The sequence below is a fragment of the Poeciliopsis prolifica genome, unplaced genomic scaffold (assembly GCF_027474105.1).
Source record: "Poeciliopsis prolifica strain line A6 unplaced genomic scaffold, Auburn_PproV2 SCAFFOLD034, whole genome shotgun sequence".
NCBI classification, from domain to species: domain Eukaryota; kingdom Metazoa; phylum Chordata; class Actinopteri; order Cyprinodontiformes; family Poeciliidae; genus Poeciliopsis; species Poeciliopsis prolifica.
Window position 1 is genome coordinate 3,973,851 of NW_026562409.1, and position 16,789 is coordinate 3,990,639.

Genomic DNA, 16,789 nt, shown 5'->3' on the forward strand with positions numbered 1-16,789 from the left:
TAACGGAAAATTGAGATTGATCGAAAGTTGAAATTTTTTTTTACTGTGAATATTCAGATGAAACCAGATATTTAGACACTAAAAATAAAAAGACACACTTGCGTACGTATTTTAGAGCCAAACCTCACTTTCTTCTTGTTTGACACCATTCAAAAGAAATAAAAAAAATTAACTGTGGACATGTAAAAGTTTAGTCATTGGTCAAAAGTTACAATGAAGTTACAATAAAGAAGTAATTTATTACAGAAGAGTTTCTGGGTTATTGACATTTTTTATTTGACTGTTTTCTCAGAATTTTGAATTTAATCACATATTTCTGACTTTTGACCTCAGAAAAGTCAGAATTCTGTTAAAAATGTCAAAATTAGGAAAAAAACAACAACAAAAAAACAGCATTCCGAGAAAACGAGAAAAAGTTAGACAAAAATCAGAATTTCTTTCTCGACCTAATTTTCTTCCATACATTTTTGTCCTCAGTCCAGCCAAATAAAACAGGCTTATTGCCACATATAATCAATGACCTTTGAAAAAAGATAACTAATAGTTTTTCATAAATATCTACTGTAGAAAATTTGTTGTCAATTAAAAAATACAAGAGCAATTTTATTGGTTTCATACAGGTTTTAGAACATAGAAAAAGATTTTGCTGTTTGTTATTTATATGAATCATTGTCATTTTGGTCTCTACAATACCAACATTTCTATCTAACTGTAAATCAGTTGTAAATATTAGTTGTTTTTAGTTTCAGTATTTGAGTAGCCTTTTTACCAAATATGTTTTACTTTGACCTGAGTTGAAGTACCATTTTTAGATACTTTTCTGAGACATTTATTTCTTGTGTTATATCAAACATTACAAGCTTTTGTTTCAATAAGTTATTCAAACTGAAGAAATTATCATTGTGCATATCTGTACCAAATTTTCACAATTTTCATGTAAAATCCAATAATATACAGGCATAACTAAATGTACTAAAATCATTTTTTATCCACACCATTTGTTAAATCTAGGAAAAAACAAAGATAGCAAAGGATGGTGATCAGCAGAAGAAGGATGGTCACTTTTCCACTTTCATAACTTCTTTTTAAAGACAAAAATGCTAAGAAATTTGATGGATAATAAAACTACAATGAAAAACACATTAGAAACCGAGGTTTAAAAAAAGCCCCAGACTGAAACAAAGTTTATTTTTATGCAAAAAACAGATAGGACTCTTTACGTTATGATTAATAAAATAAGTTTTGCATCCCATAAAACATTTATTTTTGAAGGTTGGAAATGTTGAGAAAAAATAGGGTTGAAAATAAGAGTAGAGAATAAAGTGTGCATTATAAAAAAAATATAAATATTAACACTGCAAACAGCATAAATGTTTTTTTTTGTTTGCATTTTTCTAAACACAAACACCTTAAAGCTTTTAAATACAAATTAGACTCAAGCCAACATGATTTAAATCAACACCAGCATTTATTTTTTTTCCAAAAGCATGTAAAAAAAGAAAAAATTGATTGTGTATAATGATGGAAAGGAAAGAGATGCTTACATTTGAAACAAGTATTAAAGGAATACGGGGGGAAAGACTGCAAGCAGTCCAAACCTCTTCTTTTTCAATTTATTTTTGCTGTAAGGCCATCTCAACCCTCAGGTCAAGTCTGGAAAACGATACACCTTCAGAGATGCGTACATTATTATCGTCTCGGTGACAACAGCAATAGAAACAACATGTATGTCCAGCACAAAAAGGAGCAGACTCACGTCATGTCACACTGCAATCATTCACCTGAGCCTCTGGGCTCCAGAGTAAACCAGTTTACCTTTTCTGCTTTACTCAACTGTGCAGGTGTAAAGGTGTGCAGTTCACAGATTCTGCTGTTGTACCTTGGCAAACTGCAGAGGATGACATAAACAGCATTTCAAAAAACAAGCCACTTGATTTTAAAGCGTTGAAAATGTAGAAACCGCAAGAAGAAAAACGTTTGTGGAAAATGTGGATAAAAATGATGGCTGCTGGTTTGGTGAAGGGATCTTATTTCATTTTGGGTCAAATCAAGGTAAGAGTGCTCTTAAAGGCCCGGGTGTCCCAGAATTTATTGATAAAACCAGTTAAAATATTAATTAATTCTTAAAATTAAACAATATTGAACATGTTTTCAGTCCCTCCAGGATTTCACATTTAATTTTTAACCAAAGATTATTAATAATGATACTTATTTGTGATGATAAATGTGATTTTTTATTTCTATAATCTGACATCAGTTCAGGCTGAGGCAGCTGTTTAGTCCAAGTAAGAAAGAGAGCACCATTGAAACCCAAATCTTTTTGTGAAAAATTTTCAATAAACTCATAATTATGTGTTAGCGTGAAAAAGTGCATGGATTTGTTCATTTTGAGTGAATTTCCACAATAATTTGCAAGACACTGGAGGGACTGATTGACGTAATCTGGCAGAAAATAGATAAAAACAGATTTGATTTAATTGATAAAACAATGTTTAAGAACATTGTTCTCTTGACTGTTGGCATCAAACGGCCACAAAAGGTGATGGTGGACCAGAGTTGGCCCCCGGGCCTCGAGTTTGACACATGCTCGAAACAAAAAAACATTAAAAAACCCCAGAAACATTGACTTCTTATGGGAATCTTGTTTAAACACAATCAGGTCAACTGCTTATTTCTAAGGCTTGGCTCTCTTTCTCTTTTCCGCACAGCATGCTCAGTTTCACAGTAAACTTTCAGTCAAAAAACGTACTTTGTGTCATTCAAGTCAGCAATATTCACACAATTTAGGAAATTAGATATTTAATTGGCGGAATATAAAGATGGAGACATCGATTAACTAGATTCTCTTGGGAGTTTTGATTAAAAAGCACAGCAGACCGAGGCAACGTTTTGAAAAAGGCTGTTAGGTTCTTAGGCAAATTATTAGCAGGGCCCTCGTTCACTGACACGCATTCTCCAGCAGAGGGAGGTCTGCAATGGGGTTTGCAAGCATGAACGCTGCAAAACGAGCATTTTGAGAATAGGTCCACTTGCGTAACAGAAAGTATGAAGAGAAAGGCAATAATACAAAAGTGAATCTTATCCACCTTTTTGGGGGGGATGGAAATGATGACTATCCAGTGGTATGAATGCCACACAATTTCTCCAAGATGCTTCATCTCTTACCCAAAAAGGTTTCATCCACATCTTTATGAATCAAAAACATCGAGTAGACTAATTCTTTAAGAATTTCGATTAACAATCACAATCTTCACAAGACTTATCAATGACTAACATGCCTCAAACAACAGAGGAGCAACATTTTCTTGTCTGTTTTCACATGTAAGCAGACAAGGCCTCAGTTTCCGTCGTGATTTTCTACATCATGTTTGGTAATTGTGTTTGCTTGTGCAAAGTGAGAGTACAGCAAGATAGAGGAGAAGGGAAACGGTCGACAATCACAAACCACGGCTCTATGTACAGATAGCATACAAAACACAGGTTTCAGAAATTATTGGATATTCTGACAATAAAAGTAGAGAAACAGGCTGCTACACTGCAAAAACACAAAAGCTTAAGTAATTCTGGACGAGTTTCTAGCTCAAATATCTTTGTAAACTGGAAATAAGACAAAACTAAGTTACTTTTCACCAAGATATGGGAGCTTATTTTAAGTCAGTAATTCCTTAATATTAATTTAAAAAGCACTAGTTCTACTGCTAGATTATTTAAATTATAACAAAACATTTTCCTCATATTATAAAAGAAATAATCTGCCAATTAGCTAGTTGCTAATGGAAACTGGCCCTTTTTCATCAATGTTAAGGAAGTAGTAACTTAAAACAAGCTCCTTCGTGCTGCTGAAAAGTTGTTTGTAACTTAGCTCTGTCTTACTTCAAGCACTAGTAACTCGACCAAAATTACTTAGTAATATTTTGTGTTTTTGCAGTGTATGCAGTGATGAAACAAAACCGTTCACAACACAAGACGTAATTACAGTTGAAAGGTAAGGCTAATAAGACCCAGTCATACTAACATGCAAGGATAAGACTGGGACTGGGAATTCAAAACCAGGAAGTGGATTAATTGAATATTAATAAGAAAAAGCAAAACATGAGGTGAGCTGTTGCTGATGTATGCGGTTGTTATACAGTACCCTGTTTGTTCCTGAATAAACCTGTAACAGCGTACCACAGCGAGGGATTGTTTGAATCTATGCATCGATCTTGATTATTGGGTAAAAACTGACCTGAGTGCATGCTCTGTTTGAAACATTGTTGCTCTGAAACTCTTCTGAAATGCCTGAGGATGTGGTAGAAAACAAAACAAAACAAAAAAATGGTGCAAATTATTATTATTACTACCATTTCTTTTTATTTTGAGTAGAAAAAGAAACGGTTTTGATGCGCTCCCGTTTTACACTGCAAAAACACAAAAGCTTAACCAAGTAATTTTGGGTGAGCTTCTAGCGCAAATATCTTAGTAAACTTGAAATAAGACAAAATTAACTTAACAATTTAAGAAATAAGAGCTTGTTTTCAAAAAATACTGATTAAAAAGTACACAGTCCACTGGCAGTTTATTTCACTTATAACAAGAAACTTTTCCCATTGTTTAAGTGGAATAATCTGCCAATGGAACTAGTATTTTTCATGAATATTAAGGAGTTATTAGCTATTATTTCTTTCTGAAAAAATATTTGTAAGTTTATTGTCGATATTTCATGTGAATTAAGATATTTGCAATACAAACTAGACCAAAAACACTTGGCAAGATTTTGTTTATTTTAGTGCAGGGAAGAAATTTGGTCACAATCAACTATCAATTCCACAGGAAAGAGAAAAATAAAGGTCTAAAATGATAGTTGATTAAAATCTCCAGACGTTTTGATGCTATGGGTCATTTATAAGTAGTTTGTGCATGTTTCTGTTCAGATGGCGTTTTTTAAAAAAGCGCGTGGTGGAATTAACTGCGCCCCAGCATAACGAGGCATGTGTTCATCGCAAAACATGCTGGAGGTGTTCAAAAGGACAAAAAAAACAATAAAAGGCAGGTGTGATCATGGCGACTTTGTGATGTTATCTGACTCCTTGGAAGCCCAGAGCTCTTTGTGCTGCTTGCGTCCGAAACCTTCGTCATAGTTGCCTTTGCTTTTGAAAAGCTGCTGGAAGTGGGGCTTGCAGTAAAACTCGCCCTGAAGAGCTGCGAAGGAGCCGAGGCTGCGGAGGAGGAGGAGAAGGGACGGGATCGCAGAGTTACAAAGGAAGCTGAAGGAAGGAATCATATAACTGAAGAAAACAAAGAAACACATCATTCACCTCAGCTTGGCTTTGCAGTGCTTGCAGCAGAAGCATGCTGAATGGAAAACCAGGTTGTTGGCAACCAATCTCTCCATTGGGTAGACTGTCTTCTCACATGTTGCACACACTTCCTTTTGGGTCTTAAAGCTGAAAGACTGAACACATTAATATATAATTTACTGGGAGCGACATGCAGTGCAGTAAAAAAGTATAAATACTTCAGGGTTTCTCTCAGTGTATCAGAAGCCTGGCGGGCCACCAGGCTGAGAAATGTCTGTTTGTTTCTAACAGCTTTTTTATACACGCAGTCACAACAGTGACAGGAAAGACGCGATGAAGAGTCTCTTGGTAAAATGTTTGGAAGCACAATGAAAGCAAATGAGCTTTGGGCTGAAACAATTAATCAAATTAATTGTGATTAATCGATTTAATGAAATAGTTCCTTGAAAGAGGAATGACTCATATGTCTGGTTAGAATCTGCTCGAATCTGAAATGATTCAACTATTAAATTTAGAGCAAACATTTCCAGAAAAACCTTTTTCTGTAAATGTGTTCTAAACAGAATTCCTCAAGAGTTTTAGTTTCACTTGGTTCATGTTCATCTGGTAAAAAAATAACCTAGTTAGCATCTTTTTCTATTCAGTTACTAATAAAAAATTTATAATTTTATGTATTGACATAACCTTTTTCAGCTGCAGATGCATCCCTTGCTAAAAATAATCAACTGTACACAAAATAAATGCTAATTTATTTAATTTTAGGATAGAAAATGTTTCCTTTTTTAAAAAAAATTTGAACTGAATTATTTAATTGCAATTCTTGATGTATTTCTAATATTGTATAAAATAAGCTTAAGTGGTGAAATGAAATGCTTTGTTTTTTTACCCAATTAATTGATTAATAGTCAGAATGATTAATTACTAAAATTGTTAAATGTGCTATATAAATAAATTCATGTTGACTTTTCTGGCCGGATTTGTCAGTTTCGGTGGGTTTAGCGTTTTATCTCCACGTTCATGTGATGAACCTGGAATATGTTACAACCCAGAAAAACAAAAGAAGCAGAGAGCAGTGAAGGCATCACCGGCTGGTTACCTTTGATCGCTGGACAGATTTATCTTCAGAGTTGTTTCTGGTGTCCTAAGAAAAATAAGAAAAAAACCATGTTTGTTATTTCAGCTAATATTCAGATCTTCAATGTATGTACCTGTTATAAATGACAGAAGATTATTTGATTAATATTCTACAGGGCAGTTTTTCTACCTTTATCAGTGTGTTTGTGTCAGGAGTCTGATCTGTTTCTCTCCCCCCAGTTTGCATTTGCTCCATCTGTCTTTCTGCACCCAGGGGGGAGGATCAGGTGCCTCCTGTCTGAACTGAGGCAGAGTCCTGCAAAATCAGCTTTTCTCATCTCATTAGGAGATTTATGAGCTTAATGTAGGGCTCCACGATTCAGGTTGAAAACAAAATGTCAGATTTTTAAAATTCCTGATTCAATGTTCATAGATTTTTAAAATCACTTTCTTTTCTAAATTGTGTTTCTAAAGAAATGACCAGAGTTTGGTGGTATCTTGTCACATTTAATTCAGGAATTTTTTTCTAAAAATGTACTTTTATTAGTATTTTTACTATGCTGTTCTTTTTAATTTTTACTTCAGTAATTTTATTTTGAAGTATTTCTACTCTTACTTGAGTAAATTTTCTGGATTTTCTCCCTATTGAATGAAAAACAAACATGTTTTAACCAAAAAAATTACCAGAGAGAGACATACAACTAACTGCAGTTATTGTTATAGTTTCATCAGTTTTTTATTGAAAAATAAAACTGATTTGGAAAAATATTTTTTGCTATATATGTGAATATTAAATTTGATCCTTAAAATATCTAAATTTTCACTTAACTTTAGATTTTGGTCCAATTTTAAATATTAAATGATTGATAAGTTACTCGGTAATTCAGTAAACTTTTTACTAGATATTTATTTTACTCTTACTTGAGTAATTTCTTGGATGCTATTTGTTACTTTTACTTGAGTAAAATTATGATGAAGCAGAGCTACTCTTACTTTTTGGGTTCTCACCACCTCTTGAAATTACAAATGACAGGAAATATTTTTAAAAAGTCTCTTATTTTAATAATCTCCTCTGTGAATCATGATGGAGTATCAGGGTCGGGATAGAATAATTTTTGTTTAATCTATAAAAATATAGCAATAATATAAGGAAAAAAGATGCATTTTTACCAGAAAGACACATTAAAATTAAGAAAAAAAAAAAGTTGTTTTGATGGGGAAAAAAACCATCAAAAAAGAAGAAATACTTAGTCGTTGCTCAATTGTTTCAAAGGAAGAAGGGGAAAGTCCACTGGAAACCTTTCTAAAAGCTTCTTATGTAAGTTTGGCTGGAGATCAATGTGTAAAAATGGGAGTTGGAGGCTAGTAACAGATGCACATGGTAAGAGCTGCAGCACAATTTTATAGACTGATATTTGCATAATTAATGGAGCCAATGTTCGTCAACATGCTAGTGGTAAACTAGCATATAAAACTGGAAGTGCCAACATGCTAGTGACAGCCACCATCTAAATGGTAATGTCTAATTTTTATCTAATTTATTAGCTCACTTAATGCAGTAAATCAATTAAATGAACAAGCTAGTGCTATTTCACATCCAAATGGTAGTGTCAACATGCCAGTCATTCAGCATGCTAGTGATAACCCCTTATAGTTAAACTTAGAATTTTATCAATTTTTTTAATTATTAACTATGTTTAGCATACTTAATGCTAAGTCAATATGCTAGTGATAACTCACATTCTATTGACAGTATTTAAGCTAGCCTTGGCATTTCAGCTAATTTCAGCTCATACATTGTTTGCATACTGAGTTGATCACTGGTAGCCAGTACGCTAGTTAATTAATTAATTATTCATTGCTTGATCATTAATAGCAAAGATCGCATCTACAGCAACAAAAATACTAATCTGTTGATTTTTTTAAATCAATATATGGAGAACAAAAGGTAGTTAGAAGATTTAATGAACCAGATAAAGCTAAAAATAGCACCTTAACATATTTACTACAAAATGTTTTTCATTTTAAAGGCTTTTTTTTTTTTTTGTAGAGTTTTAGCTTAATTAATGCTCTATGTTTTGTTTTGTTTTTTTTGGCAAAAGCTAGCAATTAATCAATTACTAAATTAGTTGACCACTGTTTCAATAATTGATTTATTCACGATTAATCGTTTGAGTATAACTAACCAGACACATCAGTCATTCCTGTTTAAAAAAAAAAAGACTGGAAACATTTTAGCATCATATTTTGCACCAGTCTCAGCTGTTGTTCTAACTCAACAATGTGCATGACATTTTGAAATAACTTTATTGATGAACAGGCAGGAAAGCAAAGGGTGTTGCCTGCACTCAGGGCAACCGGACAACATGTTTTTGTAGCGATTAGTTAATTAACAGTGAAGCCATGCATCTTCCTGTAGATGCAATCGCATCCCAACAGTCAAGCATCATCCTTGGTTCCTCTTGAGAGCAGTCATTATGTTGCTGCTCGCTTTCAGACAGCTTATGCTTTCTGATTACCAAGCACACTGCATGCTACACCACTTCCTGTGGTTCTTGAACACATGCTGAACCAAAAAGACTTTGATCTCCTCCAGACACTGTTGAAAATTTAGCTTCAATTTAAAGTTTTTGCAGGAAAGGTATAGCTTCTTCACAAGAGAGCTGCAGTAAAACCTTGTAATTGCAGCCATAAAAGGAAAATCGACTTTTATTGTTCACATACATTGAACAAGTCTTTAGATTTGCATGTGCCAGCTTGGTCTGTCTTTGCCATATATGTACATAAGCCTCAGTTTCCCCAAACTGCTCAAACGTGGCAGGAAGTTGTTACGACACATCTGTTTCTCCTGTCCTGTAGACAACGAGAAAAGTAACCCAGTTTCATTTTTATTCTCACTGTCTGCTGACAATTACTTCCCAAGTTTCACCGCAAAAAAGGTTGAAGAAAGCTAACGGTTCGCACAATACCAATCAATGTGGCCTCAGTAACTTAAGGGGAAACGAACAACCTCTGTGAGCAAAACACAAAGTGTTCATAAAGAGGTTTTATAGTGGAACTAATCCTCTCTGAACCGGCACTGTTTTAGCTGTGTGTGAGAAACTTCACCCAGCTGGACTGTGGTTATCTTACCAAACAAGGAGCACTTTCAGCTCAAATCGTCTTGCAAAAGAGCTTCAACTCTTAGCTCACTGGGTCAGTTCCTCTCTCTGAGCCTCTGCTTGGGTTGTAATCTCACCTCCACATGCCAACCTGCGTGTGTTTGTGTGAAACACACCCCGGGGCCGAGGGGATTGATTACAACTGGTTCCTCTGTTCTCTTTAATGAAGCTTCTTGGTATCTGCTTTGAGATTTATGTTCAACATTTAGGGGGCCGCTTAATCTCACTTCTTAGTTCCTTCTGTGGATTAAACAAACTGGACATGACTGAGAGTGTTTCCCCAACTTTAAAGAAACCAGAAACTGTGAAAATGTGCAAAAGTTATTTCACTCCAACTCAAGAAAGTAGATGTGAAACACTGCAAAAACAAAATTTAAAAAAAAGTATTTTTGGTCTAATTACTAGTGCAAATATGTATGTAACTTTTCATAGATATAGAGATAGAGAGACTTGTTTATAGTAAAAATTTCTTAATATTGATGAAAAAGTTATTGTTCTAATTATATAAGTTGATTTATTGGCCAATAGATCAAGCACTTTTTTATTTTATTTACTTTAAACAAACCTCTGTATCGTGCTGAAAAGTTACTTGTAACTTAGTTTGTCTTATTTCAAGTGTAATAAGATATTTGCACTAGAAACTAAACCAAAATTACTTGGTTAGATTTTGTCGTTTTGCAGCGAATATATTGGCAATTTTAGTAGGAGGTGCAAAAACCTCTAACGTACAGTCTGTGGTTCTTGTTCTGCAGTAGCATGGTTCCACCCTTTAGTTAATTTTACTGCATTTAAATAGCTTATTTAAGTTAAATAAGGCCACAAACATTGAACTTTGTGGACTTCAAAATTAAATATTTATCCATGCTTCACAAGGGAAAGAATATGGCAGGACACAGAGGCCATTTCTCTTCAAAATGGACACATATCCTGCAAAAGAATTGCAAATCTCATTTGTTGCAATTCAGAATCATTATGAAATGTCCCAAAATCGGTTTAAATACATAAAACAAATTTCCTGGTTTTTGGTCTCCATTTTGTAACAATGTAGGACGTCCTGTCGCCGCCAAGCAGCCAGTACTGGCACATACTGATGCACCAAAACACAAAGGAAATGGAAAGAGAAAGAGCGAATCAACCCGTCTCATCTTTGTTGAAGGCAAAACATTTGGACTCATTTTGTTTTTTATTGAATGCCCAGGAAGTCCAAGCTTGACATGAGCTGTGCAAAGTTTGCAAAATAAAGATTAGGAACTTCAGGAATATCGCAAATGTGAGTAACGAAGCTACAGTGAAGCCAAGGTATGACATGCCCTCCTGTACGTTTTTTTTACTGAAAAATAACCAAGGTATTTCTGCACTTGATAGTTCAGTAGACTCAGTTAAGCTGAGGACTAAAGTTGCAACATTTGTTACATTTTCAGTTGCTGCAGTTCACTTTCACACTGCACTGAGTCAAACAAACCAAACCCCTAGAAAAACATGTTCCCCTCCTCGCCAGTGGGGGCGCCTCGCCAAGAACCACTGAAAGAAACGACACAAAACCTTCAGAAGACAAGAGCGCAACTTCATTCTTACAAACTGTAGACAAAAACGGAGTAGCGTCAGAGTTCTCATTGGTAAAAAAACACAAGCCATTTCCAATGCTAGCGCTAGTTTCTTGAGTTTGTTTTCTTTGTATTTACCCAGAATTCCCTGCGCTTTACTCCGCTTCACCGGTCCGCTTGGCGTCCACAAATGCATTCATACTGTGCCACAGGTCACTTCAACTGAATTGAGATTGAGGTTTGTAGGTGGACCAAAGTTCGCCTTTTTGGTCCAGTTCAAGTTAAAACGGACTAATCAAAGCTGGTGTGAATGCACCCTAAATGCTAAATGAACTGTACAAATGCTAACAGGTATAAATCTTCTTATCTAAGCAACAGCAGCTGCTCTAAATACTGGCCTATGATGGATAACTGCAGCCTCCAACTCCCACTGAATGACATGTTTGGATTGGAAAAGTCGTAAATCCTACACATTTTTTTTCCAGTGAAGGAATTTAAAGATGCAGCTAAAGACGGCATGCAAACACAATCCTTCATATCAGGTCATGCAAGGACTACAAAGACAAGCAATCTTTACATTTAAACTGCTGACTGATTGGACAAAATCAGGTATTTCGCAATTAGATTATCTCCGAATGCACAGCGAAGGACGACTCTCTGCTGCAGGCCTTTTTAAGGAAGCTTGAATGTTAAAAATGTACTCTGTCAGCTATCCAAACATTCACTCTCCTGTTCCTTATTTTTAGAAACGCAATCATTGTATAATCATTGTGACAGCAGCTTGAACACAAACAGCTCAATTCAATGTAACAGCTGTCTAGAAGTTTGTCTTAAAGCTAAACTCGGCAGAGAATATCTTCCTGTTTGGAGGTACTGCAGATTTCATCTCTGCTTTTGTGTATTTTCTTTTTGGGTCTCCTAAATCTCTCGCTGGAAAAGAAGACAAACATAAATCAATAACTAAACATTTAGAGACCGAGTCGTGAAACCTGGGAAAACACTCCCAACTGGTTTGAAGTTTCCACAAAGCAAAACTCGATGCTGATTAGTTAGCTGCAAAAATTGATTAAACTTATATGAACTGGACTCATTTATTGAGGTTTAGTTAAGGATTCAGCTCTCTGGTCTGCAGAGTAATCACATCCAGCAGCATGTTGAGATGTCTGGTCAGCCACTATTTCACTTCCCCAGCTGAACTTCCTGCTGGAACCAGAAAGTGACGGGGCATTTTTCTGCATCCAGCACCATGTCTGCATGTATCATTGACTCAGCGAACAGGTCTTGTTTTGACTTCCTGTCTGACAAGGAAGCGCTTCAGACGCCACATAATTATGACATAATAAGCTGCCAAATAACAGAACGTGCTTTTAGTAACTCACAGATAAAACTCAAGAATAATTTCAAAAGAAAGGATATGCTGATTGTTTACGGTCTGGAAATGTCCAAAGTTATGAATTAAAAATGTTTGTGTTAATTTTCATCACACCCGAACTCTGTTTGGACTGTTTCTCTTTTGGACTCTCATAATTATGAGTTTATTGCAAATTCTGCTCAAAAATTTGCAAAGACATCAATGGATTTCAGGGGGCATTTTATGGCATAACTAAATAAATAATTTTACTTGTAATAACAATGCTATATATATCAAATATGATATATAATTAAACATCTTGAAATTGGGCCTCTAGCCCTTTAAACACTCCACCTTTAGGAAGTTATCACAACATGGCTCCTCTATTAACCCTTTAACAATGTTTCTAAAAGCGCTGCACTGAAAAGTAGCTCCTCTAATGAGCTCAGCTGATGCTCAGTTCTACCAGATGTTTGCTAATTGCTGTTGGCTAGTCTGAAGGAGCTGATTGGGGGACGCTCTGAAGCTTGGAAACTGCAGCTCAGAGGAGGAGCTGCGCCTCGGAGGCGGAGCTAGGTCCACGCATGCGTCTTGTGCAACTAAATGGGTGCCAGGGATATTATAGGAATAAAGCAGCACTCCATGTTTGTTTTTGATGAGGGAATAACATTATAATATGATGTCAAGTTCAAAATATTCTATTTTACATGATACCGTCCCTTTAAGTGACTGCTAAGTCCAAGGGTAGCAGGTAGCAATATTTCTTATTTCTGCTACCACTGCCAACAAAAAGGGAGCAATTTCAGATCTTCAATTGATAAAAATGTTTGTGTCTCAAATCTTTCTGCTTGTTACTTTTTACTCATGTTTCTGGAAGAAATTTCAAATAGAAACATCATGAAATTCTTTACAAATATTTTTAAAGGAGCAAAAACAATAGCAAAATTCTGGAGCAATCCATTCAACCCAAATCGACTATTTGGTCACATGTGAAAATGCTGGTGGGGAAGTTCAGAACTTACAAATAAAGCAGCCATTTTGTCTTCCTTCTTCTCATTTTCTTTAATGAGTTCGGTTTGATGCAACAGTATGTTTTTTATCTGAGTCAAATTGTTGGGGTTTGAGTGAGGAAAAATAGTCTAAGATGTCAAAATTTCATCACATATTTCCACACTCAACACTTTTTAACTCGTTTTTAAAAGTACAAGAACAAAGGCTCAACATCTGCCGACAAAAACGATCCAGACTGGATGTAATATTTTTCTTAAATTCTTAATTTTTTTCAACTTTTTCAGACAAATCGTGCCAAAAGCATGTCTTAAATATCAATTTTCCTCAACAAAAGCTGATTAGAATTTGCTTAAAAATTACCTTCATGGAGAAAAAGCAGAAAATAAACAACGAATTGAAGCACAGTTCTCATTTCAATCCTATTTGCATGTAGGAATTCTGAGAAATAGCGTGCGCGCCTTTATAGAAAGTGGCACTGGCTTTTCAGCAGTAAAGACGGCAGCTTGTGATATTTGACAATGCAGAAAGTTTACTTCCCTTTTTTAAAAAAAAAAGTTTCTGTGAAACGACTTGAGATGCTCTGATGAATAAATAAATAAAAATATCTGTTCTTGGCTGAAATTCTTATTTCAAAGGCATATGAAATAAGAAAAAAGATCAAAGTCAAATGCTAGTCTAGTTTTTATTTTTTCTGTTTCATATTTTAATTAGCATAACTAAAGACATGCAGCATCCTGCAGCTTTGCTTCAGCAACTTTATGTAAGGTGCTTTTCGAAATACTTCTACAGCGATCAGATGTTATTAAGGAGAGGAGAAAATGAAATATTTCACAATCAAATTCTTCAGCGGAGCATGTCTCATCCAGCCCTGGAAAAAAACTAAAACACAACCAGCATGCAAATATCTGCTTTGCAATCGCAGCAAGATTTTCATTCCAACCACACAAAGAACAAAGACGATGAACTAAGAAACAATCTTTGACTGATTTGTTAAAGTGATTCACTGTGTCTCAGCAAAGCTTGTCGGAATTGAAAATAAAACATGCTATGTAGGTTTCTAAACAAGCTGTTCAAAGAGTTCAGTGCCTGACAGCAAAAGAAATGTCAGACTCCTTCAGGTTCAGCCAACAACAAAATAAGAGCTCAAATGATATTATGACATGGAAGATGAAGCCTAAAAAAATCTATCTTTGATTTAAAACTTCAGATTTATCACCAGGGTTCGTTTTACATGTGAATAATCTCAGGAAATGGAATGATACAAATCTCAGGGAAGGAATGTGGTTATCTGCAGAATACGTTCATGCAGGTCTACCATCGCCATGATGGAAGAAACAAACCACAACAAGAACATCTCCTTATAGAGAGGGCTGAATCTTCTGTGCAGAAAGACGTGAGTCAACTGGAAACTCACAGGCGAAACTCATTAACAAATATGTTTTACTTAAAAAAAAATACAAACATATAATTAAATAAAACTATCCAACATCTGGTTTGAACATACTTATGTGAATTATTGTCATTTTTGTCCATAAAATACCCAAGTTTACACTTAACTTTATATTTTGGTCCATCTGATTATGTAATATTTAAATGTTAAATGATTGATAATTTGATCAGTTACTCAGTAATTGAGTAGACATTTTGTCTTAGGAGTTAATTTCTTACTTTTACTTGAGTAAAAATATGTTGAAGTAGTGCTACTCTTATTTTGTTTTAAATGTATCGTTTGTCTATAACTTTGTCTATTCTTTTATGACACCACATTCAATAAAGTCAAACCAAACCAAAATTAGAACAATATCATTTGTCTACAGCTCCATAGTCGTCTGCTTTTTGGGTGAACAAATAAAACCGTGACATGGATTCCCATATTTAACCAAAACAAGAGGCAGCAGTGTCTCTGAGTTACTGAAAATCAGTCAGTTTGAGAACTGTGACAAGAAATGAAAGTTAGTGTAGGTAAGCCTAGAAGCCATATGCTGGCAAAATAATTAACAACCGATCAGGATGTAGTGCCTCGGATGGATGAAAAGTGTCTTTGAGCGATCAGACAGCTGAAGGAAACTGCTTTATAACGCTAAAGCAGGAAGTGAAGCTCTTAGTGGGATGTTTATCTTGTGTTGGTATAGAAATAAGAAGCTTGATTAAAGTGGGATCATGCAATAGGGGCTATCAGATGTCATTAATAATTTCACAATATGGAGGCTGTTTGCTGTTAACGATACATCAGTGGTTTGAAACGTTACGCATCTAAACACAAAACTACACTAGTGCTTTTAGTAGGGTGTCAAAAAATGTGACGGTAGTTTTCCCAATTTTTCAGAAACTGCTCCTTCCAATTGGATCACTTTTTATATGTTTAAATTACATTTTTAAGGCTGTATTTCATGTTTTACAATACCCTGACTCAAGCTCGTGTATGCATGGACATAATTTCCAAATTAAAATGCACCAAAGATAACCCAGGAAACAATGGCCCTGACATGCTGTCCAACATCACATCTACCTTTATTTTGGGGTATTTATTATTTATAGATGTGGTGCACCTAAAAATGCCACCACAGTATTGAGTTTTTTTTTATATAATTTTGATACAATTTATTCCATTTTATAAATAGAGCACAGATATAATATAGAGTGAATATGTCAGCTGTAACAGCTCATTTGTAAGGCTGTTACAAGCCTGAGCTGCTACGCTTGACAGAACAAAACAATAACACTATGTTCGGCAACAAAGCGGTTTCCAAATCAGGAAATGGAAAGGAGGGGATTAGATTTAACTGTTTATACAATTAGAAACAACAGCAATCACATCTAAAGAAGTATTGCAAATGTTTTATTTGATCATTTTAATGTATTAATTAGCCTTCAAGCTAGCGAACCAGACGTTACAATTGGCGCACTGTTAGCATTTTAAAGACCCCGGTGGGGGGTATTTAAATCTAAACCGAACAACGATGAACACTCCGCTGAAATTAGAACAAAATAATAAAAACAGATGTTAATAAGAACAGGCATCTTGGACGGTGGATCGTTTTAGAGCGGACAGGCATCATCACCTCATCTCAGAGGGAGAGAGAAGAGGCTGCAGACTCGGTGCAAACCAACGGACAGAGAGGAAGAAAAAGCAGGACTCACCATCTGCGCTACTTGTCTGCGGTGGCCCGGCTAACAGTGAAATCTACTGGCTCGGAAACTGGACTCAAAGTATTGTCTCCAATTTCTTTTGCTTGTCTGGGAGGGTTTTGCCGTGGGAGCTTAGCCTGCTTGCCGGTGAGTTTCTACCCTCTGCTCCGCTCCTCGTCTCGGTTTTCAATACAACCGTTTTCTTCGTCGACAGGATGTCGCGCGCTATTGGCTCGCATC

The 16,789-nt window shown here is 35.4% G+C and overlaps 1 protein-coding gene across 1 annotated transcript; it reads right to left on the minus strand.

The window, feature by feature from the left end:
• Positions 1 to 1,446: 1,446 nt before the first annotated feature.
• limd2 (LIM domain containing 2) lies at positions 1,447 to 16,761 on the minus strand. The gene is made up of 4 exons (XM_055052147.1): positions 16,562 to 16,761; positions 6,376 to 6,420; positions 5,298 to 5,434; positions 1,447 to 5,198 (listed from the first exon to the last, which is right to left on the minus strand). The coding sequence occupies exons 1-4, from the start codon at positions 16,562 to 16,564 to the stop codon at positions 5,039 to 5,041; spliced, it is 345 nt and encodes a 114-aa protein (XP_054908122.1). The 5' UTR covers positions 16,565 to 16,761; the 3' UTR covers positions 1,447 to 5,038.
• Positions 16,762 to 16,789: the final 28 nt, after the last annotated feature.